This window comes from Micromys minutus (assembly GCF_963924665.1).
Source record: "Micromys minutus genome assembly, chromosome: 32".
In the NCBI taxonomy this organism is placed as follows: domain Eukaryota; kingdom Metazoa; phylum Chordata; class Mammalia; order Rodentia; family Muridae; genus Micromys; species Micromys minutus.
Genome location: NC_137967.1, coordinates 8,839,702 through 8,866,621, shown reverse-complemented (window position 1 = coordinate 8,866,621; position 26,920 = coordinate 8,839,702). Strand labels below are relative to the sequence as shown.

At 41.5% G+C, this 26,920-nt stretch overlaps 1 protein-coding gene across 1 annotated transcript; it reads left to right on the top strand.

Annotated features, from left to right (window-relative positions):
- Nucleotides 1-7,087: 7,087 nt before the first annotated feature.
- On the top strand, nt 7,088-26,411 carry LOC308413242 (uncharacterized protein; the record flags this gene model as incomplete). The annotated part of the gene is made up of 6 exons (XM_080908154.1): nt 7,088-7,108; nt 7,439-7,543; nt 20,464-20,590; nt 20,772-20,832; nt 21,652-21,866; nt 21,973-26,411. 6 exons carry the CDS (start codon nt 7,088-7,090, stop codon nt 24,198-24,200), a joined length of 2,757 nt encoding a protein of 918 aa, XP_080764280.1. The 3' UTR covers nt 24,201-26,411.
- Between the last annotated feature and the right edge of the window lie 509 nt (nt 26,412-26,920).

The following is a 26,920-nucleotide window of genomic DNA, read 5'->3' as shown; positions in this document are numbered from 1 at the left end:
GTGTAGACTGAAGACCAGCTGAGAAGTCCAGCCTTATGGACTGAGTGACTATCGGATTCTTGTCCATTCCTTTGGGAGATGGCCATTGTTGGAGTAGCCAGATTGATTACAGCATGTAAGCCACTGTAACAAATTCCCTTTATACATGCATATATCTTCATTTTATTAGCTTTATATCCCTTCAGAGAATCTTGGCTCATATTCTTGTCTGAATAAAATCTTAATTTTTCCTTCATGGGAGCTGAAGTCTCAGTTGGTACTTTCATTCTTTCAAATCTGTAAGGATGGTGTCCCCACTGTATTTTTTAGATTTATTTATTTTAGGTGTATGAGTATTTTGCCTGCATCCAGGTATGTACCTCGTGACTGAGGAAGTCAGGAGAGGACACTGGATCTCCTAGAGCTGGAGTTACAAAAGGGTGTCAGCTGCCAAGTGGGTGCTGGGAACTCAACCCGTGCTCTTTGGGAGAGAGCATCAAGTGCTCTTAGCTGCTGAGCCATCTCTCCAGCCCAAACTGTTTCTGATAAGCATCTTCACAGTTGCATTTCATGTCTCTGATGTAGGTGCCTCCATTTTTTCCTGACACAAAGTTGTCCTTTGCTTTAAGATAAATTGATGGAGGGCTTTGGTACAGTTTTTTTTTTAATGGCTGTCTAGAGCATTCAAGCAAGCGAGATATAAATAGATGGGTAGGTAGATAGAGATTGAGATCACTGGGTTTATACGTTCAGCTTAATTTGAAAAGCTAAGCAACATTGTTTAGTTGTTTTTCTGTCTTTACTGCCTTTCAGGCAATCCAGTTACCAGTTGCTATCGCCCTTCTTATTAAATGCAGTTCACCAATGTTTTGTTCATTTTCTCTGGGTTTTCTGTTTCTGTTAATAGAATCTTTAGCAGTTTGTTCTTATTCATCTGGTTTTACTGTTTTTTTTTTTTTTTTTTAAATCTAAGACAACTACATTATATTCTGGTTGATTTCTGTTTTTCTGTTTTAGTCTTGAAGCACTATATATAGTGTTTATGTATATGCATACCTTGATGTACTATTTCAACATTTGTAAGGACATAGGTCAGTAACCATTAAGTACATTCATAATGTCATGTTATCATTTGAGGAGGTCCCTGCAGGGAGGCTAACGTGGAAGAGAAGAGAAGGAAAACTCAATTCACATTGACCTTTTCAACCTGGATCAAACGTCAGGGAGTCTGATGCCAGGTGGTTCTAATTATAGAGTAGTGTCTTAGGGTTTTACTGCTGTGACCAGACATCATGACCAAGGCAACTCTTATAAGGACATTTAATTGGGGCTGACTTACAGGTTCAGAGGTTCAGTCTGTTATCGTCAAGGCAGGAGCATGGCAGCGTCCAGGCAGACATAGTGTAGGAGGAGCTGAGAGATCTACATCTTTATCTGAAGGCTGCTAGCAGAATACCGACTTCTAGGCAGCTAGGATGAGGGTCTTAAAGCCCACATCCACAGTGACACACCTACTACAACAGGGCCACGCCTTCTAATAGTGTCACTCCCTGGGCCGAGCATAGACAAACCATCACTAATAGTAATAGAGTATCAAACATAATAAAAATCGGGGAAAAGTTTCCAAGCAATAATCATTCTATCCCAGCTTTCCATGCAACGATAAAGCATAGGAATGCCTTTCCAAAGTCCATGTGACTATGATGATAGATTCTAGAGTTAAAAGACCTAGAAACTAATGTGTTCTCTGACCGAGATAGCACAGAGGTCAGCAGGTCCTAAAGTTCATGTGATGTCTCCCCTGGAGAATGAGGTCTGTTAACTGGGAGTTAAGGATATATGTCCAGGGAAGGAAGGAGAGTCTGCTAAACTGCTAGGGTCAAAACAATCCAAAACAACCCAGTTAGTCACAAGAGTCTAGCAAAGCAATATCTTTCTTTGAGTTAGGTGGCAAAAACTGACCAGGTAGGGGCAACAGCATAGACATGGGAGCTGACTGCATCCTCGAATATTGATCTTAGTAAGTGTTTAAGCAGATGAGAAATATGTATTGTACTCTGGTTGCCACTGATTGATCAGGGGCACAGAACAGACCGGGGAGCTGAACTGCATCCATCAGACAGAATATCACGGTGGTTTTAAGCCTGAAATCAGCTAACATAGGCCTCGTCCTGTAAGCTTCTAGCCTCTGTACAATCTTATCTGGACCTAGAATGTTTTCAGCCTCTGAGACTTATTGCTGAATCAACTTACCCTTTTTTAGCTCTTTCTGATCTCTCACTGGCTGGCTCAACTCAGCAGTTCTGGCTTAAATTCCTCTCCAAGCTGACTGATTCAAACTGCTTCTCTCGGTTCTGACCAAATTGCTCTGCTTGGCCTCATAACTAAGTCTGGCAATATGCTCTAATCTGGCTTCTCATTCTCTGGCTTTAACTACCTCTGCTGACCTACACTAAACTCACAAACTCAATGCCTCCTTCTCCCAACTAACTTTACCTTCTTGTTTGGGATTAAAGATGTGTACTGGGCTGGAGAGATGGCTCAGTGGTTAAGAGCGCTGACTGCTCTTCCAGAGATCCTGAGTTCAATTCCCAGCAACCACATGGTGGCTCACTACCATCTGTCATGGGATCTGATGTCCTCTTCTGGTGTGTCTGAAGACAGCTACAGTATACTCATATACATTAAATAAATAAATAAATCTTAAATAAAGGTGTATACTAAGGGTGTGTCTGTATTCCAGCCAGAATAGCCAGGTTACGGATTAAAATCATTCTACAGAAATCCACAAACGTCTTTACCAAGTCACAGTTACATATTCCCACCAATCTCGATTTAGGGATAGGTGTCTTCCTTAGGAACATGCCTTTGTGGTATACTTATCCTGTTCCAATTGGTTGAGTTATTCAACTGTGACAGCTTGACTTGTCCAGTGAGAGACTAGATCTTTTGGCTTCAGACTCCGTCTTAGAAAACCTGACCTAAGACTGAACCCGAGTTAACAGACAAGCTGGCACCTAGTACCAGTTTCCAGGTTACTCCCCAACAAATCTACACCTCCAGGTTACAAGCCTGCCTCCGGCACTTTACTTTCTAACAACCACGGCTTCCAGCACCAGCCAATTATGTTAAAGGTCATAATGGTCCCCAAGTCAAGTGTGTTTCAGGCTAGAAACCCCCTTGTTTGTTTGCTTACCTTTATAAATGCTTGCCTGAAACTAGGCTCAGAGCTCAACCTTCCTGTCCTGCTGTGTCAGGGTTGGCTAGGAGCCCAAGCTGGAGCTTGTAATAAAGAGACCCGAATGTGATTATATCAGAATTGGCTCCTTGGTGGTCTTTTGGGGTTTCAGGAATGCTTTCTGGCACAGCACTAGCATTTGTTTAAACCTGCAAAACAGGATGTCAGTTAGTTACCCAGGGAGGTCTTGAGAACTTAAGCTTTATTTGACCCCTATTTACAATGGACATTTTGTTCAAAATGGCTTCAGTTTGGTTCCATCTTACAAATATTCTGGGTGAGATCTGACTCTACAGAAAGCAAAAAGGTCATTAACAACCTCCACTATCAGCTTTCTGGGTGAAACCTAGGTATTTTATCTCCACCGTTGAGGAGACATTTTTTAACATTAAACAATGCATGCTTAACATTCCTGGTTTCCCTAGTGATCTGTGGGAAAAAGACCTTTGTGCCCCAACAATGTTTTTATACTTTTGCTTCCTTGAGACAGGGTCAGGTAGAGTCACCTGGAACTTTTGATCCTTCTGGCTCAGCCTCCCTCATTCAAGAACTGAGTAGACATGTTCCCAAATGTATCCCAACATTTCTCATTTCAAACAGAGAGTCTGTGCCCATTTGTATCATGAAAACAAAACTTACTATCACTGTATATTGGAGTCTGTCCCATAATGTGCTCTTCCCCCCACTAACTTGGCACAGCACAGCAGATGCCTTTATAGTAAGCCACTATTGCGTCCCGGAAATAAAGACTTCATTTATAATTGTTTTCCACACCAAACATTCCTTTGTTGGTGTTGTGTTAAAGATTTCAGGGTGATTCTCTGTAGCTTCCTTTTCTGTAATGCCATTGTCTGGCTTTGTGCCAGATAGTGGTCTCAGCTGTGTGTAAGAGCGCGTCTCTTAGGTCTTCCTTACGTATGCCATGTAGTTGTTGAGAGTCTTGCTGATCAATCCCATCTTTTCATTGGGTACGTTTTCTAATCAGATTTTCTAATTTTCCTTGATTGAGTTATGGTAGAACTCAATCAATTAGGTTATTCAGTGTGCTGTAGCCCTATTCTCATTCTGTTCCTGTAATTGGTGATAATACCTCTTTCACTTTTGTTGTAGTGGGACGCTGGGGCCCCCCCTTTCTCCCTCTCTCTCAAGATTTATTTAATGTAATAGCTGTCTTCAGACACACCAGAAGAGGGCGTCTGATCCCATTACAGATGGTTGTGAGCCACCTTGTGGTTGCTGGGAATTAAACTCAATTCAATTGGAAGAGCAGTCAGTGCTCTTAACCACTAAGCCATCTCTCCAGCAAGCCATTTCTCCAGCCCCCTTTCTTTCTTCCTTCCTTTCTTTCATCCTTCCTTCCTTCCTTCCTTCCTTTCTTTTGTTATTTCTCTCTCTTTCTTTTTTCCTTTCTTTCTTTTGTTCTTTCTCTTTCTCCCCCCCCTCTCTCTTCCTTCTTCTCTCCCTCCCTCTGTCCCTCTTTCTTTCTTTCTTTCTTCCTTCCTTTCTTTTTTCTTCTTCTTTTTTCCTTCTTTCCTTTCTTTTGTTCTTTCTCTCTCTTTTTTCCTTTCTTTCTTCTGTTCTTTCTCTTTCTTCCCCTTTCTTTCTTTCCCTTTCTTTCCTTCCTCCCTCCCTCTGTCCATCCCTCCCTCCCTCCTTCCTTCCTTTCTTTATTTTTTTTTTTTTCACATTTCAGTACACTTTTATTTAAGTTCATTGTCTCTGCCTTCTAAGTGCTGGAATTAAAGGTATACACACCAGCATCTTGCTGGGATCTTGTAATTTCACCCTTTCTTTCTTTCTTTCTTTCTTTCTTTCTTTCTTTCTTCTTTCTTTCTTTCTTTCTTTCTCTTTCCTTCCTTCCTTCCTTCCTTCCTTCCTTCCTTCCTTCCTTCCTTTCTTTCTTTCTTTCTTTCTTTCTTTCTTTCTTTCTTTCTTTCTTTCTTTCTTTCTTTCTTTCTTTCTTTCTTTCTAAGCTGGGGTTTCTTTGTCTGTCCTGGAACTTGCTCAGCATATCTGGCTGTCTAGAACTCCAATATCTGCCTGCCTTCCAGAGTCCTGGGATTACAGTTTTCGTGCTACCAAGTCTAGCTTTGTTTTTGTTTGTTTGTTTTTGGTTTTGTTTTAAATTTTTTATGTGTATTTATTTCATCTGTGGATCAGGTACATACCTGATGCCAGGTAGTGAAATGAGTGTGTAGGATCCCATAATTGGGGTTACGGATGGTTGTGAACAGAAACGTGGCTGCTGGAAAGAGATCCCAGGTCATCTGAAATAAAAAGGGCTTCAAACCCCTGAGCCATCTTCAGCCCCCAAGCCTCTTTTAATTGTTAAGATATGTTTTAATTTTGAGACAAGATCTCATGAATTTGTCCAGGATGCCCTTGAACCCAGTCCTGCTCAAGTATGTCTGTTGTGCCTTGAACTTTAAAAACATTGTTTTGTATTATTGTTACTTTTATGTATATGGGTGTTTATGTCTGTGCACCACCTTGGACACCAGAAAAGAGTGTTTGAATCCCCTGGGACTGGAGTTAGACAGCTGTGAGCTGCTTTGTGGGTGGAACCCTGGTCCTCTGGAAGAGCAACCAGTACTATTAACCCCGGAGCTATGGCTCCACCCCATTCCTTGAACTTTCAATCTTCCCAACACAGCCTCCCAGTGCTGGGATTCCAGGACTACACCACCACTAGCTGTCCTTTCATGTCTGAATTTAATTGTGTCTCTTCTCCTTGCATAAGTCAATTTATCAATCATGGTTAGCTTAAAAAAATAAGCTTTAGGGGCTTGGAGAGATCACTCAGAGGTTCTTCCATCTGCTGGGGTGTTTAGCTCTTGGCACTCAAAATAGCCTGTGACTGTAGCTTCCTTGGGTATGTTACTCAATACACACAAACAAAATACAATTACAAAACAAAACAAACCCAACTCATTACTAATTTCACAGACTGCTAATTTAATCTCTATTAGTTTTTTTTATAAACCCCACTTTTTTCTTTCTTTTTAAAAAAAATCTCTTGCCTGATGTCATTTATTGACAGTCGGATGTAACCCAGGCTAGCCTTGAACTGCTGCTGATCCTCCGAGCGCTACCTCTTTGGTGCTAGGAAGAAGGCTTTGCCCACGGTACCAGGCTTGGTACGTGTTGCTATTGTTCTGGCTGAAATGCACAGCGTGAGAGACAATTGTAGGTGTGTGTGCTTTACTGAAATCGTTGATCCTTAGAGGACCTGTTTTATTGTGACTTTGGGTGCTCTAAGCATCTGAGGCAGGGATCACTCGTTGGACGTTGAGCTATGGTCATACTAGCGACCCTGTGACCAGGAGGAAAGACAAAGAGTGTCTACTGAGTGCAAGGAGCAAGAGCAAGTTGTCGAAAGCACCGTCCCTGTCCTTAAGAACCGGACTTCCTCCGCTTCCATCACTCAGGCCTCGCTAGCCAATCAGAGCATTGAAGCGGGCTGTCCAATCAGGATCCGCGACAGGCGCCGGGGAGGCGGGTTCTTCTTGGGCAGTGTTGTGTGTGCCTTTCTCCGTGGCGGACGAGGGTGCGAGTGGGCCTCGCTTTTAGCGCTGGTACCAGGAGCTCTGAGGGGGAGTGTGGGCGAGCTCGGAAGCTGCGCCATGGTGAGCGAGGGGCCGCTGTCCCCGGGGGGGAGTGGCTGCGGCTGAGCCGCGAGAGCCTGTGTGACGGGCGCTCTTCGGGACTGGGGCGGGGCCGACATCCTGCGAAGCAACTTAGGCCCTGGCGGCCTCTGGGCAGCCCCGCCCCTCGGCCGCTTCTGCGCAGAGTTAGAACAGCCGAAGGCTCCGCCCAGCGCTGGGGACGCTGGGGTTGGTGACGTCGCCGCTGTGCGAGCGCTCAGCGCCTATGTGCTCTTTTCGTCCGGAGGTCCCGTTGCTAAGTCTAGGTAGTCTTCGTTTCTTCGAGTGATAGAAGTTTTTGCCGTTTACATTTACTCTTGATGTTTAAGAATCCGCTTTAAGTTAGTTTTTGCGAGAGTTGTAAAGTCTACCCACTACGTTGTTTATGTATGCGCGTTGGCGTTCCCGGCTTGTGAAACCGCTTACTGTAATTTTGGGTTTGCTTCTCTGGCTTTTTAAAATGTCCATTTCTTATTTTTTGATTATTGTCGTTTGTGTTGGAAGTCTTAAAGTCAGAGAGTGTGCTGTTAATGCTTCGGTGTCGTGTTAACTTTTTTCTTTTTCTTTTTTGAGACAGGATCTCGTGTTTCCCAGGCTGGACTCAAACTTTCTCTTAGCTGAGGAAGACCTTGAACTTTTGGTGCCGCTACCTGAACTCACCTCCAGAGTGCTGGGATTAAGGGTGCGTGCCTGTTCTCCCCGATTCTGAGTATCTCTTGCCAGATAATGTTTAGACCAACTTTCTGTTATTTTCAACATATATTGTGAGCATTGATATTGGGATGTGTTGAATCTGTAGATCGGAATGGTAACTGTCATAATTTTGAGGCTTCTTTACAAAGTCACAGAAATCCCTCCACTTACTAAGGTCTTTGATTGTTTTTATATTAGAAATGTATGACTTTTGTCTCCACACGTCAGTTACATTAATGTGCAGATATGTCTCACTTTGTCGCTGCTATGTAAGCTGTGTGGTGGCTTTAATTTTACATCCAAATGTTCTTTTGTTTGTTGCACAGTTTGTATATTAACCTTGCATTTCTACAGGTTCCTAGTTTCCTAAATTCTTGTTGGTTCCTGGATTTTTCTAAGGCCAACGACGACTTAATTTTTGTTTTTTTCAGTTTAACGGTTTCGGTAGTATTCTGTCTTTTCCGGTAGTATAGGATATTTATTTATTTATTTTTGGCAGTTACTAGTATGATGACATGGTTTTGCTGTTCAACTGGTCATTTTGGTGGGTTACATTTTTAAGTTTTTATTGATGGAGATTTAAACAGCCATTTGCATGATGCTAGGCGTGTGTTCTGCCTCGGAGCTCTGTTCACAGTCTGGAGTTTGAAGTCTGAACTGACTTTCTGTATCTGCAGTGATACCGGCGTGGTTTGGGTCGTATTCTGGCTTCAGCTAGGCTTTTATTCCGCACACCAGGCTGGCCTCAAACTCACATCAGTTCTGCTTCAGCCTGCCAAATGCCGAATTACAGCCCATGTCACCACACTGCCTGACTTTAACCATTTCAGAAGTACACTTGACCATACGGATTACTAGTGTTTGTTGAGAGCTTTTGCAATCTTTAGTTATTGTTGTTGGCTTTTTTTTTTTTTTTTTTCTCTAGTGTTGTTTTGGTGTTATGGTAATGTTGAGCTCAGATGTTGAACCAGGATTTGTTTGTGTTTGTAGAGGTTGTTTTACTGGATTAGTGCCAGATCTTAATTGTCGAAAAGTTGATGATCGAAATAATTTGGATCTCCTCCTGAGGTAGTGGTTTCATTTCTTCAGCACTGGCCATCTCCCTGTTTGTCTTCCAGAGAATTGTTCATTTCTTCCAAGTTACTGAATATGTGGTCTGGAGTTGTTCGCAGTATGCCTCTGGTTCTTTTAGTGTTCATGCTAACGATGGCCCTGTATAATTCCCTCATCCAAGTACGGAGCAGGCACAGTCCTGTTTAGTTTTGCAGATCAGCCGAGAGTTTGAGAGCAGGTGTTCAGGGTGGTATGCGTGTGTTGTCCTTTATAAACTAATCTCTTTAACACATGGCTATAGACTAAACAGTTCCATCAGAAGTTTTTTTTTTTTTTTTTAACTGATTTTATTGGATATATTTTATTTACATTTCAAATGTTACCCCTTTCCCAGCTTCCCCTCCATATCCCCTATCCTATTCCTCCCCTGCTTCTATGAGGGTGTTTACTCACCCACCTACCCCCTCCCTGCCCTGTCTACACTGAGGCATTGAGCCTTGGCAAGACTGAGGGCTTCTCCTCCCATTGATGCCCAACAAGACCACCCTTTGCTACATGTGCAGCTGGAGCCATGGGTCTGTCCATGTGTGCTCTTTGGATAGTGATTTAATCCTTGGGAGCTCTGATTGGTTGATATTGTTGTTCTTATGGGGTTGCAAACACCTTTAGCTCCTTCAATTCTTTCTCTAACTCCTCCATTAAGGACCCCATTCTTGGTTCTATGATTGGCTGTGAGCACCTGCCTCTGTATTTGTTATGTTCTGGCAGAGCCTCTCAGGAGACAGCTATATCAGGCTCCTGTCAGCAAGCACTTCCTGGCATCAGCAATACTGTCTTGGTTTGGTGGCTGTATATGGGCTGGATCCCTAGGTGAGGCAGTCTCTGATGGCCTTTCAGTTTCTGCTCCAAACTTTGTCTCTATATTTCTTCCTGAGAATATTTTTGTTCCCCCCCCTCTGAGAAGGACTGAAGCAAACACACTTTGGTCATTCTTCTTCTTGAGCTTCATGTGGTCTGTGAATTGTATCTTGGAAATTCTGAGCCTTTGGGCTAATATCCACTTCTCAGTGAGTGCATACCATGTATGTTTTTTAGTGATTGGGTTACCTCACTCAGGATCATATTTTCCAGATCCATCTATGCCTAAGAATTTCATGAAGTCATTGTTTTTAATAGCTGAGTAGTACTCCATTGTGTAAATGTACCACATTTCCTGTTTCCATTCCTCTGTTGAAGGACATCTGGATTCTTTCCAGCTTCTGACTATTATAAATAAGGCTGCTATAAACATAGGAGAGCATGTGTCTTTGTTGTATGTTAGAACATCTTTTGGTTATATGCCCAGGAGTGGTATAGCTGTGCCCTCAGGTAGTACTATATCCAATTTTCTGGTTTTCAGAGTGGTTGTACCAGCTTGCAATCCCACCAACAATGGAGGAGTGTTCCTCTTTCTCCGCGTCCTCGCCAGCATCTGCTGTCACCTCAGTTTTTGATCTTAGCCATTCTGACTGGTGTGAGGTGGAGTCTCAGGGTTGTTTTGATTTGTGTTTTTCTGATGACTAAGGATGTTGAACTTTTCTTTAGTTGCTTCTCTCCTCAGTTGAGAATTGTTTGTTTAGCTCTGTACCCCATTTTTAATAGGGTTACTTGATTCTCTGAAGTCTAACTTGTTGAGTTCTTTATATATATTGTATATGTATTGTATATATTAGATATCCCTCTATCAGATGTAGGATTGGTAAAGATCTTTTCCCAATCTGTTGGTTGCTGTTTTGTTCTAATGACAGTGTCCTTTGCCTTACAGAAGCTTCGCAATTTCATGAGGTCCCGTTTGTCTATTCTTGATCTTAAAGCATAAACCATTGGTGTTCTGTTCAGGAAAATTTCCCCAGTGCCCATATGTTCAAGCTCTTCCCCACTTTCTGTTCTATTAGTTTCAGTGTACCTGGTTTTATGTGGAGGTCTTTGATTCACTTGGACTTGAGCTTTGTACCAATACCATGCAGTTTTTATGACTATTGCTCTGTAATACAGCTTGAGGTCAGAGATGGTGATTCCCCCAGAAGTTCTTTTATTGTTAAGAATAATTTTTGCTATTCTGGGTTTTTTGTTACTCCAAATGAATTTGCAAATTGCTTTTCCTAACTCTATGAAGAATTGAGTTGGAATTTTGATGGGGATTGCATTGAATCTCTAGATTGCTTTTGGCAAGATGGCCATTTTTACTATATTAATTCTGCCAATCCATGAGCATGGGAGATCTTTCCATCTTCTGAGATCATCTTCAATTTCTCTTGAGATCTCTCCTTTACTATGTGTTACTTACAACTTTGATTTAATATCCAGGTTTTCCAACGTGCTGCCTTTAGTTTAGGGATTCTTAGTACGCAAAGTCATAAAGGTGCCAAAATTTAGAGTGTTTCTGTCTTTCTCTCCCTGTGTCTCTCCCTCCTCCTTCCTCTCCCTTTCTCCTCTACCTCCCCCTCTCTCCAGGGTGGAATTGTCAGGGTGACTACCCCGGGATTTATAATAACATTTTAAATGATTTTATTTATTTTTACTTTAAGTGCACTGCTGTTTTGTCTGTATGTGTTCCTGTGAGTATGTCAGACCTCTCAGAGGTGGAGTTACAGACAGTTGTGAGCTGCCATGTGGGCGTTAGGAATTGAACCTGGGTCCCATGGAAGAGCAGCTAATGCCCTTAACCGATGAGCCACCCTTCTAGCCTCAGGATTTTTTTCTTTTTAATTAAAAAAATTTTTAATTGGGTATTTTATCCACCCTTCCTGTTTCCCCTCTGAAAACCCCCATCCCATCCCCCCTTACCCTGCTTCTATGAGGGTGCTCCCCGCTCCCCACTCCTGTCTCGCCACCCTACCATTCCTCAGGGGCATTGAGCCTTAACAGGGCCATTGATGCCAGATAAGGCCCCTTCTCCTCCTTCAGTCCTTTCTCTAACTCCTCCATTGGGGTCCCTGGGATCATTCCAATGGTTGGCTTTGAGCATCCGCATCTGATTGGTCAGGATCTGGCAGAGCCTCTCTGGAGACAGCTGTATCAGGCTCCTGTCAGCAAGTACTTCTTGGCATCAGCAATACAGCCTTAGGATTTTTAATAAGTTTATAGTGATACTTCAAAATATGTCCTGTTTCTGGGTTGGAAGAACTTCATTGGCCTAGTCAGGAAGGTACAGAAAGGTCGGTCACTTAGTGTCTTGAGCTTCCTTACATTGTCATAAATGTCCAGGACAAGCCCGATGACACACAGCAGGTCCCATTACCAGCTGTAAATCTGATCTAAACCAGTTCCCTAGTTAAAGTAGAGACGCTTGTGATTTTCCAAGTGAGAGAGGATCAAGAAATCAACAAAGTAGTAAATGTTTGAGAAAAACTATCATTTGGTTTTCCAGCTGCTGTTATGTTCAATTCTGGCTGTTCAGTTGTCATGGTTTCTTCAGTAAGAAACATTTGATAGTCTTTTTTTTTTTTTTTTTTTTTTTTTTGATGGTGGTGGGATGTTAAGATGGGGTCTCTATAGACCATGCTGGCAGCTTTGAACTTAGATTTGCCTGCCTTTGCAGGTGTGTCCTACTGCGCCTGGATTTTTTTTCTTAACATGCTAAATTAGGAGCCCTAGACAGAACTAGTGACAGATGGGCAGTTGGTTTTAACTGGAATTTAACTCATTTAAAAGAAATGAAAGAGCTTAACCAGTTTTGGAAACTATCAGGATTGCTGCTAAATTCCTAGTTTCCTTGCTGATGCTGTGGGAAAATACCCTGATAAAAACAACTTTAGGGAACGAAGGGCTTGTTCTACTAACAGTTCAGGTTACGGTCCATTGAGGGAAAGCAGGACAAGAGGGAGGATGGATATATTTGAGCTTACTTGTGCTCAGCCCCCTCTCTACATTTATGTAGTCCAGAAACTGCCTAGGAGATGACACCACCTACCATGGGTGGGTCTCCTGCCTCAGTAAATATAATCAAGACAGTTCTCCATAGGCACACCCAAATGCAAACCTGACCTAGGTGGTCCCTCATCAAGACTCTAATGAGTGCTTTGTCAAATTGTCTCTTAAAACTGACTATCCCGCTGATTAAACACATTCCCAACCCAAAATCTAGTGTAATACCAAAATAACGCTAAATGAAATTGTTAGCCACAAGTGAGAGTTACAGTATTTTAGACAGCAAAGGCTGATCTTTCCTGAATTGAGAATTAACCATGTTCCATGAGGTTCTAGCTATGGGATTGAGAGGCAGAAGGAAAATTAAAATTATAAGATAATGAATTATTACAAATAGTCCAAACATTAGACTGTTTTATCGAGTACTTAACAGTAGGGAGCCAGACTTGGGGTTGGCCCTGTGAGATGGCTCAGTGGGTAAAAGCACGTGCTGCTTAAGCCTCATGACCTGGGTCTAACCCTGGAACCCGAGTAAGAACAGGTGTGTAGTGCATGCGTATGCTCACATATGGTGAGGTGGTAGACAGAGAGCCCTGGGAGCTGGTATGAAATATGTAGCACTGTAGCAGAAAGAGGTCCTGCCTCAGGTTGGAAAGCAAGCTCCACCTTTGAAAGCTGTCTTCTGCCCACACCCACACAATGTCAATGTGTGCATCGCTGAGACAGTAGCGTCCGCAACTTAATGGCCCGTGGTCTGGAAGGTGTCTGTAGCACCAAAAAGTTAAGCAAGGGCCTCCCTACCCAACACACCAGTCATCACCAGTAACAAGAATTAGGAAAGTTAGCTCTAAGTCTCTAAAAGAGTCATCCCTCCAAAATGTAGTGATATCATATATGTTTTTAGCCTTTTATCTTTCTCTTTAACAAAAGTCAGAATGGTTAACAGTGGCACCATAACATGATTTTACAGAGGGAGGTAAGGAGCACGGCAGTAGCAGCAGGAAAGATGGGAAGTATGGTAGGTATCTGGCTCTGAGGTCTGGGGGTAAAGGAATGGCCTGGGTCATGAAGTAGGTGATACCCTTGGTCATGGCATAATTTAAAGCTTCCTGAAGCAGGCTTAGGATAGATTCCCTGAAATGACATCAAGGGAAGAAGAAGGTAGGGTGTGTTCAGTTATAGAACTCAGAAAGGTGGAGGCAAAAGCCATTTGGAGTTGCAGGTGTGTTAGGGGTGAGTTTTACTTTGGCCTCATTGGAAGAGGAAATAAAATCTCCATGAGGCTCACATGAGTAGGCTTCTTGAGTTTCTGGGGTGAAAAAGCTTACTGTAGACATTATCTGGTCATAGGTCATGGTCATAAGTGACTTTTTAATTCTTTTGTGGTTGGAAATCTTATATGATGTCTTTTGGGTCTGGGAAGGCTCCTTGTGCCTACTGATAGAAAATCATTAGTAGGGGGATTAGTGCCTTAGAAGGGGAAATCTAAATGTCCCCATGAGAGTAGTCTGATGAGTGAGTGATTGTGGTGTTCTCATGTGAGGTAAGAGGTCTGTTAGTAGAGGTTAACAAATCATCTGTGAACTAAAAGAGGTTATATCTGTGTGAAAATTTCAAGGAAGAAAGGTTTCCTTCCATTGCAAAGAGATAGGGGGTGTCCCATATGTCCTGAGGCAGACACTCCAGCTGAGTGGTTGAGTATCTGGGTTAAGTGGTCCTGCCATTTTTAGCCAAATAACTGAATCTAGATGGATTCAAATACAGAAAGAAAGCATCCTTAAAGTCTAGATGATAATGCTAGATGGTATTGCGGGTATATTTCTTCTTACAGTGTAAGGGTTCAGACTTATGGAGAGGTTGGGATCACAGATAAGAATGTATCAACAAAAAGTTGTAACCCCTTCTAAGTTTTAGGTTTTAATTGGGCCTTTGAAGAAAGTTTTTAATGACAATTGTGACAGAAGGGGCTGTTAGCCTCTGGTATTAGAGGTGGCTCACACCTGAGGAGTAACTTGTTATAAGATATAGGGCTGCAGAGTAGCAGTGAGGGAGAATGTTTGGGGCTCTCAACATTCTTGGGCCTTTATAGGGTAGGGCTTAGGGTCTCAGATGTGATAAACGGCCCTGCCATAAGTAGGCCTGGAGGTTGGATGAAATATTCTACTTAGGAAGGGAATTGGGTAGCTGGGTAGAACCAAAAAGGAGTCAATGAAAGATGTTTATCACACATGTTGAAAGGTTTATAGTGTGCTGGTTGGCACTTGCCATTAATGCTAGGGAGGAAGAATGAGGAAGATTAAGGACCCACATGTTAAATTAGAAAGGTAATCGGGAGGAGAATGTAGTATAGTCATAGCCCTTGATGTTTCTTGGATCATCCGAGGTTTATGCATGGAGTACCAAGGAAAACTTGAGCCTGAATAACCCCAGGGTCATGTCTTCAAAGGGGAAGTTATCCTTACTATACAGGACCAAAGTTAAGGCATTGTCAGTTTTCATGTTTGACTCTAGCATGAGATTTTTAGGTACAAGATGGTAGGAGGTGGGTTCTAGTGGCCCTCCAGTTTGCAATTTAGATTGGTCTCATGTGAGTTGAGACCATTGGTCTCATGGGAGCTGCATGGTGCTCTCTCATAGCTGAAATACTGTGATTGACCACATGGGCAATCAAAGTGGCTGATTTGTCCCAAAGATTTGTTCCTTTAGTCTAAGTTCTCTTAGACTGGATAGGGTGCATTTAGGTGGAATGCTTGGACTTCTTGAAATCCTTAGGGAATGGGAAGTTGCCCTTTAATCTCCTGTTTGGCTTTTCTAGCCTATGGTCCTCTTAATTATTAAATATAATCTTAATGGCTATATCTAGAAAGTAGGAGGAAAGGAGTTCGGGGTCCCTGTTCTGATTTTTGAAACTTTGGTCTAGTATGTGAAGAGGATTTGTAAAATACACAGGTAGGTTTCTTTTAGCTGGGTTAAATGTATTGGTGCATAATTTTAGCCACTTGAAATGAAAAAAGAACAGGGTTCTTGGAAGTTCTTTTGTTATGTTCATAGTATGGCATTGTTAATGGAGCTGATAGCAGCCTTTTTCTAAAACAGGCAGTCATATTCCTAAGGGTTCTTTCCCCACTGTCTCCCATGTAGGATTCTTGATCTTATCATTTGGGTTTCCTGTGAATACTGTGTCTGTCATTAGGATAATGACTATGGCTCTCATTGGCTTAGATCCCTACTAAAGACTAGGTATGGAACCTCTTTGTATGCACATAGCAAGTGGTTAGAATGATATAAATAGGTACTGGAGAGAGGGCTTATTGGCTAGAAACAAAGGTTAATCTTCCAAAGGACCCAGGTTCTATTGCTAACACTCACATGGAGGCTCACAACTGTCTATAACTCCAGTACAAGGGGATCTAGTGGCCAATTATGGTCTCCATGTGCACTAGGTATGCATATGGTGCATAATAAATGCAGGCAAATACAAAAATAATTTAAAAATAAAATTATATAAATGTATTGGCTAGATTAGGTCATAAGACTACAATTAGCCCTTTGGATTCCTCAATGAAGGGAGAGGGGATTCTTGAGCCAAATGATCACAGTTGCTAGATTTGGGACAGTTCAGACAGGGAAAGACACATGTGTCTGGCTAGTGCTGAGGTCCTCACCTCACAAGTAATATATAGATTTGTGTTCTTTGTTTGTTTTGTTTTTGTTTTTGAGACAAAGTCTCACTATTTAGTTCTTGCCTGGAACTTGCTATGTTGACCAGGTTGGCCTCAGATTCTCCCTCCTGAGTGCTGTGATTAAAGGCATGCATCCTCACACCCAGCATGAGAAATATTTTCTGAAGGTCAGAGTGTGGCTTTTTCTTGCTTCTTGGGTGAACGTGTATGTGAAAGTAGATATGACTGGAGAAGGGGGAAGAGTTATAGTGGACTTACAGGTGGAAAGCAAAGGAGTCTAGACAACAGGAGAAATGCAGTCCCTTAAAATTGTAGGCTACAACAGTTAGTGGTCCCCCATGACCTTAAAATGCCAAAGAATTCCTTTGTCCTGTATCCACCAGTTCTGAAAGGGAAACATATCTTTTTGCAAGGGCTCAAAAGGACTTCTTTCGAGTATCCTCTGATGAGAGACAAAAGCTTTAGAGTCACCTAAGCCAGGTACCTCTAGCTGATCACCAGAAACACCAGAGGTAAGAAGAGAGGCCCTTTGTAAGTCATCAGAATGCTGGGCAAAACACCTGGAAGGCCATTGACGGTCAGTCAGAAGGCCTCTCGAAACCACGCACAGACAGAGGTTATTGAAATACTTGAAAGGAAGCAGTAAGCCCACAGAGGGAGTCAGTTACTTAGATAACTCAGAGACTGAAGGATGACTTGGTTTCATGTCATGTGGTCCATATATGATATCAAGGTAGCTATATTAATACCCTATCGTATGGAGTAGTAAATTTTGCAGTTTTTTTTTTTTAATAAAGTTGGTCATTTTTATGAAGTGCCACTAAATCTCCAAAATGTGGAAACTTGCTTTTATTTCTTTTTTTTAAATTGAACGACTTTATTTAAAAAAAAAAAACAAAGATAAATGTACAGATTTTAAGCATTTTTGCATAAAAGTATATGAATACATTTTTGTCAGTACTTGATTTTTTTAAAGGTTTGATAGTATGCATTAAAATCTTACTAGTTACAATGAGCATAAAGTACATGCAAAACAAGATGTAACCTGGAAATAGTCAAAGTTTTCTTGGTGTGTAAAGATTAAGCATAATGATTTTTCATTTTCTTTCTTTTCTTTTGGCCTTTGTTTTTTTTTAAACTTCATATAGTCTGAGTTGTTTCTGGGGTGTTCAGAGCTTTCTGGGGTTAGTATCCAATTATCAGTGACTGCATATTATGTCTGTTCTTTTGTGACTGGGTTATCTCAATCAGGATGATATTCTCTAGACACATCCATTTTCTTACGAATTTCATAAAGTCATTGTTTTTGATAGCTGAGTGGTACTCCATTGTGTAAATATACCAAAATTTTTGTACCCATTCATCTATTGAAGTCTGGGTCTTTCCAGCTTCTGGCTATTATAAATAGGGCTGCTATGAACATTGTGGTGCATGTGTCTTTGTTGTATGTTGGAGCTTCTCTGGGGTATATGCCCAGAAGTGGAATAAGTGGGTCTTCAGGTAGTACTATGTCCAATTTTCTGAGGAACCACCAGACTGATTTCCAGAGTGGTTGTACCAGTTTACAACCCCACCAACAGTGGGGAAGTGTTCCTCTTTCTCTGCATCCTTACCAGCATCTGCTGTCATCTGAATTTTTGATCTTAGCCATTCTGACTGGTGTGAGGTGGAATCTCAGGGTTGTTTTGATTTGCATTTCCCTGATGGCTAAGGATGTTGAGCACTTCCTTAGATGCTTCTCAGCCATTCAATATTCCTCAATTGAGAACTTTGTGTTTAGCTCTGTACCTCATTTTTTAATAGGGTTGTTTGATTCTCTGGTGTCTAACTTCTTGAATTCTTTGTATACCTTGGATATTAGGCCTCTATCAGATGTGGGGTTGGTAAAGATCCTTTCCCAGTCTGTTGGCTGCCATTTTGTTTTCTTGACAGTGTCCTTAGCCTTACTTGCTTTTATTTCTGTCCCTTTGTGTCTACAGAGTAGTTTTGAAGTCTTGGCTGTGTGCTAAGCAAACAAACTGTCCTGTTTGGAAGACTAACAATTTCTAAGTACTTGGATTAGTAGAAAGATGAAAAATTAATTACTGATAAATACAGTTTTAAAAGTTTCTTATTTACATCCCAAACACTGTCCCCCATCTTCTCTCGGACTCCCTTCTCCATCCTCCTTCCCCTTCTCCTCTGAGGGTGTGCCCCCCTCCCCATTTATCCCACTACCCTGGCATCAAGTCTCTGCCAGATGAGGCACATCTCTCCCTGAGGCCAGACAAGGCAGCCCTGTTGGGGAACGGATACCACAGTCAGGCTACAGCTTTAAGGAGAGCCTCTGTTTCAGTTGTTGGGGAACCCACATGGAGACGGAACTGCATGTCTGTTACATATATGCTGGGGGCCTCTTTCAGCCAGTGTATGTTCTTTGTTTGGTGGCTCAGTCTCTTGAGAGCTCCCAGGGATCCAGGTTAGTTGACTCTGTTGGTCTTCCCCTGGAGTTCCTGTTCCCTTCTGGGCTTTCAGTCCTTCCAACTTCTCCAGAGTCTCTGACCTCCGTCCATGTTTGGCTGTGGGTATCTGCATCTGTTTTAGTCAGCTGTTGGGTTAAGCCTCTCAGAGGACAGCTATGTTAGGCTCCTGTCTGCAAGCATTACAGAGTATCATTAATATTGTCAGGGATTGGTCCTTACCCATGGGGTATGTTTTAGGTTGGGCTAGTTATTGGCCGGCCATTCCCTCAGTCTCTTCTCCATATTTGTCCCTGCATTTCTTTTAAACAGGACAGATTTTGGTTCGAAGGTTTTGTGGGTGTGTTGGTGTCCTTATTCCTCCACTGGGGTCCTGCCTGGCTACAGGAGGTGACTCTTCAGGTTTCATGTCCCCAATATGAGGCTTCTCTGCTAAGGTCACTCACTTTGACTCCTGAGAGCCTCTCCCACCCCAGGTCTCTGGGACTCCTAGAGACTCCCCCAGCCCCCACTCCCTACAGCTGAAGATTTTTATTCATTTCCCTGGCCCTCTGGGCCCCTCTCCTGTTATATGTCTGTTCTATTTAAATTTCATGTGATTTTATAAAGGTGTAATCCAGAAGAGATGACATTTGGCCTCACTTTTCTTCCCCCTCCCACTTCTTCACAACCTTCTTCCTTCCTGAGATGGACGCCTTGCTACAGAGTACAGCCTGGCTTTGGCCTCCTGAGAACAAGTGATTTTTGTGTACCCGTCTCCCCAGCTGCTGGGACTGTCAGCGCATGCCAGCACTGCTGACAACATTGCATTCTTTGTAAAAACACACACCATCTAACTGTTTCATTTTGCATTTTGGATGTTGATTTTGTTGTTAGGATCATCAGTCATAGTCATTCTTGCCATGGTAAATTCTGCATGGTATAAATTACTTTTGAGGCTTCTAAAGGTCTTTTTTTTTTTTTTTTTTTTCGTGGTATAATCAGTTCCCCAGTTAACAAGTGACAACATGCATTTAGTGTTGGCTTCCAGAGAGACTCAGTAACTCAGTAGACTTATTGCTCACATTATTGGGGGTGGTGGGGAATTTTCTTGGTACCTCTAGATGTATAGAACATTCAGAAAGCTAACAGTTCAGAAAATTGCTGTGTTTCCGTAGTCATTTAGAATCAGAGAACTGATGTTACCATTTATGTTAGAGGGATGTCTCCTAAAATCTTAGGTTCCACAATACCAGAAAAAGCCCTCTCTTTGTGTGTAGAAATGTGTAAGTAAAAGCAACTCTTGACTGCTAATGCTGACTTTTTCCTGTATGTCACTCAGCAGAATTCTGTTATTATAGGTACTAGAAATCCACTCTAGAAGGAAAGAATAGGGTGGCCTAGCAGCGCATTTATCTCCCAGGCACAGTCACGAATATTCCTACTGTGCTCTTTTTTCTTCCTTCCTTCCCCTCTCCCTCATCCCTCCCTCTCTCTCTCTCTCCCTCTCCCTCTCTCTTTCTTTCTCTCTTTCCTTCCTTCCTTCCTTCCTTCCTTCCTTCCTTCCTTCCTTCCTTCCTTTCTTCCTTTTCTTCCTTTCCTTCCTTTCCTTTCCATGGAGTCAGGGTCTCACTGTGTAGTCCTTGCTGTTCCTGAACTCTCTGTTGCTGTCTTCTTTTTTAATATCTCAGGGTTAGCATTAGAATTTTCATTTCATTAATTCTTGAACACCATAAAATTATATGGACATCTTATCAATTGTGTATAAAATCTCTAGAGCTGCTAGACTCATCTGTTTTTTTCTGTATATATTTGGGATGTTTTAGGAGTTTTTGGCCTTTGAGGATGTGGCTGTGGAGTTCAGCCAGGAAGAATGGGTTTTGCTGGATCCTTCTCAGAAGAAACTATACAGAGATGTGATGCTGGAAACTTGCATTAACCTTACTTCTATAGGTAAGAATGCCACCATTTATTTTGTACAGGAGCAGGTATTTCTTGGTTCTGTGATTGGGAAAGGGAAGAAATCAGTTAATAATAAACAGGAATGCATCCAGTGTATGTCAAACCAAGAAACTCATTTTTCTGTTATTTCTAATAATTTGTGATGGGGGGTGTTGTTAAATCTCGATTTTAGGCATCAAATGGGAAGACCAGAACATTGAAGAGCAGTACAAACATTCTTGGAGATATCTAAGGTAATTTTCATATACATGTAGAATAAAGTTTTCCTTGAGAAACTTTTAAATATATTATGAAAAGTTGCAAGCAAAAAAAAAACCCAAAAAAAACAAAAAACAAGAGAGCCGGAGGGATGGCTCAGTTTTTAAGGGCACCGGTTATTCTAGAGTATCCGGTCTAGTCACCACACCTACCTGATGGCTCAAAACCATGTCTATCTCCATTTCCAGGGCATTCAGTACTCTCATCTGCCCTTTGTAGTCAGCATGCATGGTTGTTATGTACAGACAGACATGTGGGCAAAACACCCGTGCATATAAGATAAAGTTCAAAAAGGAAACAAAAGTCAGAACTTTACAGTGTATTTATCCTTAGAAATATCTCATCAAAAATATACACTTCAGTGTTTCTGTTTGCTTGGACAACACCTATATGACTAGGGATTTTTGTATATATCAGATTTATTTACTTAGGTATTTCATGTACCTGGGTCTACAGGTCTGCAGATCCATCTGCACACCAGAAGAAAGCCTTAAATTCCATGGGGCTAAAGTGATAGGCGATTGTGAGCCACCATGTCGATGCTGGGAATTGGATTCAGGACCTGGAAGAGCAGCCGGTGCTCTTAACTGCCGAGCCATCGCTCCAGACTGTGCGGGGCTGTTTTGATAGTAGCTCTTTGGGCAGATACTATAGAATCATTAGTTCATTTCGTTGGAGACTATTCAGAAGCATACGGTCTCCTTAACTCGTAGTAGAGTCAGTACAGCACCTCCTGGAGAGCAGGCAGTCATTAGCGAAGCGGCCATTGCTCACATGCTCATACCTTTCCACAGAAGCTGCACAATAGGTACGATTTATGAGCACAAAGAAGGTGGTCCATTTCCAGAGCCCTGTACCTGGCTCCCAGATTTCCACAGGAGCACTAACCTTTCTGCTGGAGTAGAAGCATTTGCATGTGGTGTGTGTGGAAAAGTTTCCACCTGTCATTCATCCTTCGACGAGCACATCATGTCTCATGTCGGGAACAAACCATCCGAACACAGACACGGTAAGAAGCAATATAAATATAACCAGTGTAAAAACACTCCGAACTCACAAATACTCAGTGATACCTGATGAAAATGAAACGTTTTCCAAATCTTTGTATTCTTCAGGTTCACGTGAAGTACAGCCGCAAAGTCCGAGTGTTGGAACATCCTGTACACAGTGCCGCTGTTCACTTCCTGTAGACGGAAGAACCAGCACTGAAGACAAGTGTGGTAAATGTGAGCAGTCCAGTAAAGCTCTCAGTTCTCCCAGCCCCCTCCAAGGTCGTGAAAGAGTTTATACTGGAGGAAGAGCCTATGAATGTGACCAGTGTGGGAAGTCCTTCAGGCATGAGAGTTCCTTTCTCTTACACCAGTTAACTCACATCGGAGGGAAGTCCTATGTGTGTAAACAATGCGGGAAAGCCTTCAGATGTCATAATTATCTTCAGTTACACAAGAACTTTCACATTGAAGAAAACCCCTACGAATGTAAGCAATGTGGGAAAACCCTCTGTTCTCCCAGTTCCCTTCGGGTTCATGAAAGGGTTCACAATGGAGAAAAACTTTATGCATGTAGACGGTGTGATAAAGCTTTCAGATGTCAAAGTTATCTTCGAATACATGAAAGAACTCACTCTGGAGAAAATTGCTATGAATGTCAACAGTGTGGTAAAGCTTTCAGAAGTCACTGTTCCCTCCAAAGGCATAAAATAGCTCATCCTAGGAAAAAACCTTATGCATGTAAACAGTGTGCTAAGTCCTTCACTTACCCGTATTTACTTCAAACACATGAGAGATTTCACACCAGAGAGAAACCATATAAATGTAGGATATGCAGTAAAGCCTTTCTTTGTTCCCCCTTTCTTCAAAGACACAAAAGAATTCATACTTTGGGAAAACCCTATAAATGTAAACAGTGTGGTGGAGGCTTCAGAAGCCACAGTTCCCTTCGAATGCATGCAAGGACTCATACTGTAGAAGACACTTACACATGTAAGATATGTAGTAAAGCCTTTCTATGTCCTCCTTTCCTTCAAAGACATGAAAGAACTCACACTGAGGAAAAGCCCTTTGAATGTAAGCAGTGTAGTAAAATCTTCAGAGACTGGAGCACCTTCCAAGTGCACGAAAGATCTCATACTATCGAAAAGCCCTATCAATGTAAGCTGTGTACGAAAGCCTTCTTTTATTCCTCTTCTCTGGAAAGACATAAGAAGATTCACACTAGAAAAAAATGCTATCCATGTAAATATGCATGTGAGCGATGTGGTCAGTCCTTTATGTTTCCCTGTTTACTTGAGAAGCATTTAAGAACTCACACTAATGAGAAGCCCTACGAATGTAAACAGTGTGGTAAAACATTTAGGAGTCTCACTTACGCTCGCATACATAAAAGAGCTCACACTGAAGAAAGGCAGTGTGCATGCAAACACTGTGGTAAAAGGCTCGGTTGTCCTGGTTCTCTTCAGTTACACGAACTAACTCACACTGGAGGAAAACTCTATGCATGTCAACAATTTGATAGAACTGTCAGAAGATCCAGTTATTTTCAAGACTACGGAAAGGCTCATACTGAAGAAAAAGCTTACAAATGTAAGCAGTGTGGTGAAGTTCTCAGTTGTTCAAGTTCCCTTCAGCTACATGAAAGAATCCATACTGGAGAGAAGCCACATGAATGTAAACAGTGCAGTAAAGCCTTCACAGTCTTTAGCCATCTTCAAATACATGAACTGTCTCACACTCAGGAAAAACCTTACGGATGTAAGCAACATGGTAAGGTTTTCAGTCTTAGTAATCTCATACAGGAAAGAAAGAAAGCTGAGACAAACGTCTGTGAATGTAAGCAGTGTGGTAAGTCCTTTGTCTCTCGATATTTACTTCAAATGCATGAAAGGTCTCATTCTGCAGAGAAACGCTATGAATGTAAGGTATGTGGTAAAAGCTTCATTTATCCCTCGTTTCTTCAAAGACACGAAAGAACACACACTGGAGAAAAACCTTATGAATGCAAACAATGTGGTAAGGCCTTCAGAGTTCAGAGCTCCCTCCGATTACATGAAAGAACTCATTCTGAGGAAAAACCTTATGAATGTAAAGACTGTGGTAAAGCCTTCTGGAGGCTCCCTTCTCTTCAAGTACATGAAAGAATCCATACAGGAGAAAAACCCTTTGATTGTAAACAATGTGATAAAACCTTCAGGTGTCACAGTTCCCTTCAAAGGCATGAAAGAACTCATAGTCATGAAAAACCATATGAATGTACACAGTGTGGTAAGGCCTTTAGATGCCACCGCTCCCTTCAAAGACATGGAAAAACTCATGTTGGAGAAAAAGCCCATGAGTCAGGACAGTGAGCAAAAATTTTTAGACTTTCCAATTTCTTTTATAGTGTTTGAAAGTAGCCCAGGGGAAGAAATTCTGGTGGTATAAAACAAGTGGTGGTTGTGATGTTTTTAATCATAGACTTACTGAGGAAAGACCTAACAATAATAATAAGTGAACTAAGATGTTCAGTTCCAAGCCCAATATGGTGGTGAACGCCTTTAATCCCAGCACTGGGAAGGCAGAGATAGGCAGATCACCTGTTCAGAGCCAGCCCACTCTGCAGAGAGGGATACAGGACAACCTGAGCTACATAGAGAAACAGAAGATGTTCAGTTCCATTTGAAGACTTGAACATCTCTGGTGCAATACCTTTAGAATGAATATAATGCGAGGATACCTACATTTTCATGTATCCTCTGAACATGCACATGATAATGCAAATAGAGGTAGCTCGTATAAGAATGTTGGAAAGTAAAGTTTGTAAAATTTTAACTACACTAAAAGTCATGAAGACTATTGGAAGTCAACCATATGCAACTTGAAATCCTCATGCAAATTAACCTATAATGCTCAGATTTTTATAACATGAATGTATTCTTACAAGTTTAGCAATATGTTGTGTTTGATTTGCAATTGTTGGCGATCATAGACGGGCTGGTGGTGCGGCCCTGTGGTGCTAGTGGAGGAGAGTTGCAAGTTCAAGACTTAAGCCCTGTTTTGCAATCAGAAGCTGAAGAGTACTGGACATGTTGCTAATTCGGTAGAATACTTAACTGGCAAGCATGGGACTGTAAATTCGATCCCTAGTACTCTTACTAGAATAAGAATCCCAAGAGAATGAGCTGCCATTTCTTTTAGAGAGGCATACATTAAAGTGAAAGTTCTTACATATTCAACAATAGAGATAGTTTGTAATGGATACATTGTTGCCTGGTTTCATAACTGGAGATCATTGTGTTATGATGAAAAGTATATGAAAAGTAATCTTCTGTTACTTTTCCTGGTGCTGTGATCAAATGTTCCAACAGAAACAGCTAGGAAGGGTTTCTTCTGGCTCAGAGGTTAGGCTGTGTCACAGTTTGACATGGCGCAGGATTTAGAGCAGGAGTCGCTTGCGGCAGCTTGCCACACTGCATCTCTAGTCAATAAGCGGAGCGACAAATGGCCGTGATCACCTAGCTTTCTCTTCTGTGCAGTGTGGAACCCAAACCCAGGGAATAATGCCGCCTCCTTCAGGCTGGGTCTTCCTGTCTCACTTTAAATCCCTTAAGGCAAACCCTGAGGATCATCTCCCCGGGGATTCTAGATCTAAAGATGATACCAGCTGTCACAAATAGATCACATACTGCTCCAAATGTGGGCAGTGTGTTGTCTTACTGCTTATTTTTGGTAAGGGTGGCTATGTATTTAGGAAGCTGACAATATTTGGTGTAAATATATGAAAGGATTATGGTATACAAGTAAGTGCTACACTTAACCAAGGCCCCACATGTTAAGTGTGTCTCTGGACTGGATGCTGCTCTGGCTTGTCAGTCGGTTTTTAGTCATTGTTAAGGACATTACTGTGCACTAAGATTATTACTAGTAACTTTATAAACATGTTAATTTAGACTTAGATTTTATTGTCTGTAAAATATTTTCCTTAGTAGATTAGTTCAAAACTTTTTTCACTTTGCAAAATTAAAAGAAATTGATACTTTTCTAGGCACTCATCAATGTGCAAGTAAAAATTAGTATACCTTGGACTATTAATAGTATTAATATTTTCTTTCTAACTTACCAAATTTTATAAAGTTTTTTAGTGAATTTTACTTTAGGATCATTTGGTTTGGGATTATGTAATATTTTCTAAAGTGGTTCTAAATGTTCTTTTACCATTTTGTACTAATGTATATGATGGGCACTCAGCATTCATGATTCAACTCTGAACAGCTATTTTTTTCTATTTTGCATTCTAAACTATTAAGCAAAAACTTTTTTTGAGACAAGGTAGCTCTGACCTAGAACTTACTATGTAGCCCAGGCTGACCTCGAGTTCAGAGATTCACCTGCCTTGCTCTCATGAGTTGCTAGTGGTTAAAGGCAGGTGCCACATTCAGGTAAGGTTTGTATGTAAAAGTAAGCCTCTCCTCTTATTGATGTGAACATCTGCCTTCTTTAATAAACAGTAAATTTATGTTTACTAAGGGATTTTCAAATAGGTTTATTTTTAAGAATGTTTTAACTGACAGTTCTGTGTTTGCGTGTGTATACAGAGAGGCAATACAGCCAGAAGCTGATTCATGCAGTGTGAAGAGTGGTCAAATAAAATCCTGCTTCTGTCACACCGATACCTGGAGGTTCTGTTTTCTTCTATTTGTAGGTCAGAGTATAGAGAGGGCTAGAGTTAAGATTAAAGATCAGGGTTAGAATTAGAGGAGTAGAAATTGAGTTTAAGGTAGGGTTAGGATTTGTACTGTTAAGGATATGGTTAATGGTGGTAAGGCTTGAGGTTGGGTTACTAGGGCTAGAGGTAAAGTTTAAAATTTACATTAGGGATTAATGTTTGGTATATGGTTAAGAGTAATGTTAAGTGTGGTTGATATGAGGTGCTATGTTGTGTATCAGGGTTTGTGTTGGGATCAGAGGGTATTGGTTGAGTTTGGGGTAGTGGTAATATTAGCTGTGGTTAGGGTAGGGTTAAGGATATAATTAGGGTATTTAGTAGGTAAAGTTAGGATTAGTGTTAGCATTTGGAATGTTAGGTGTT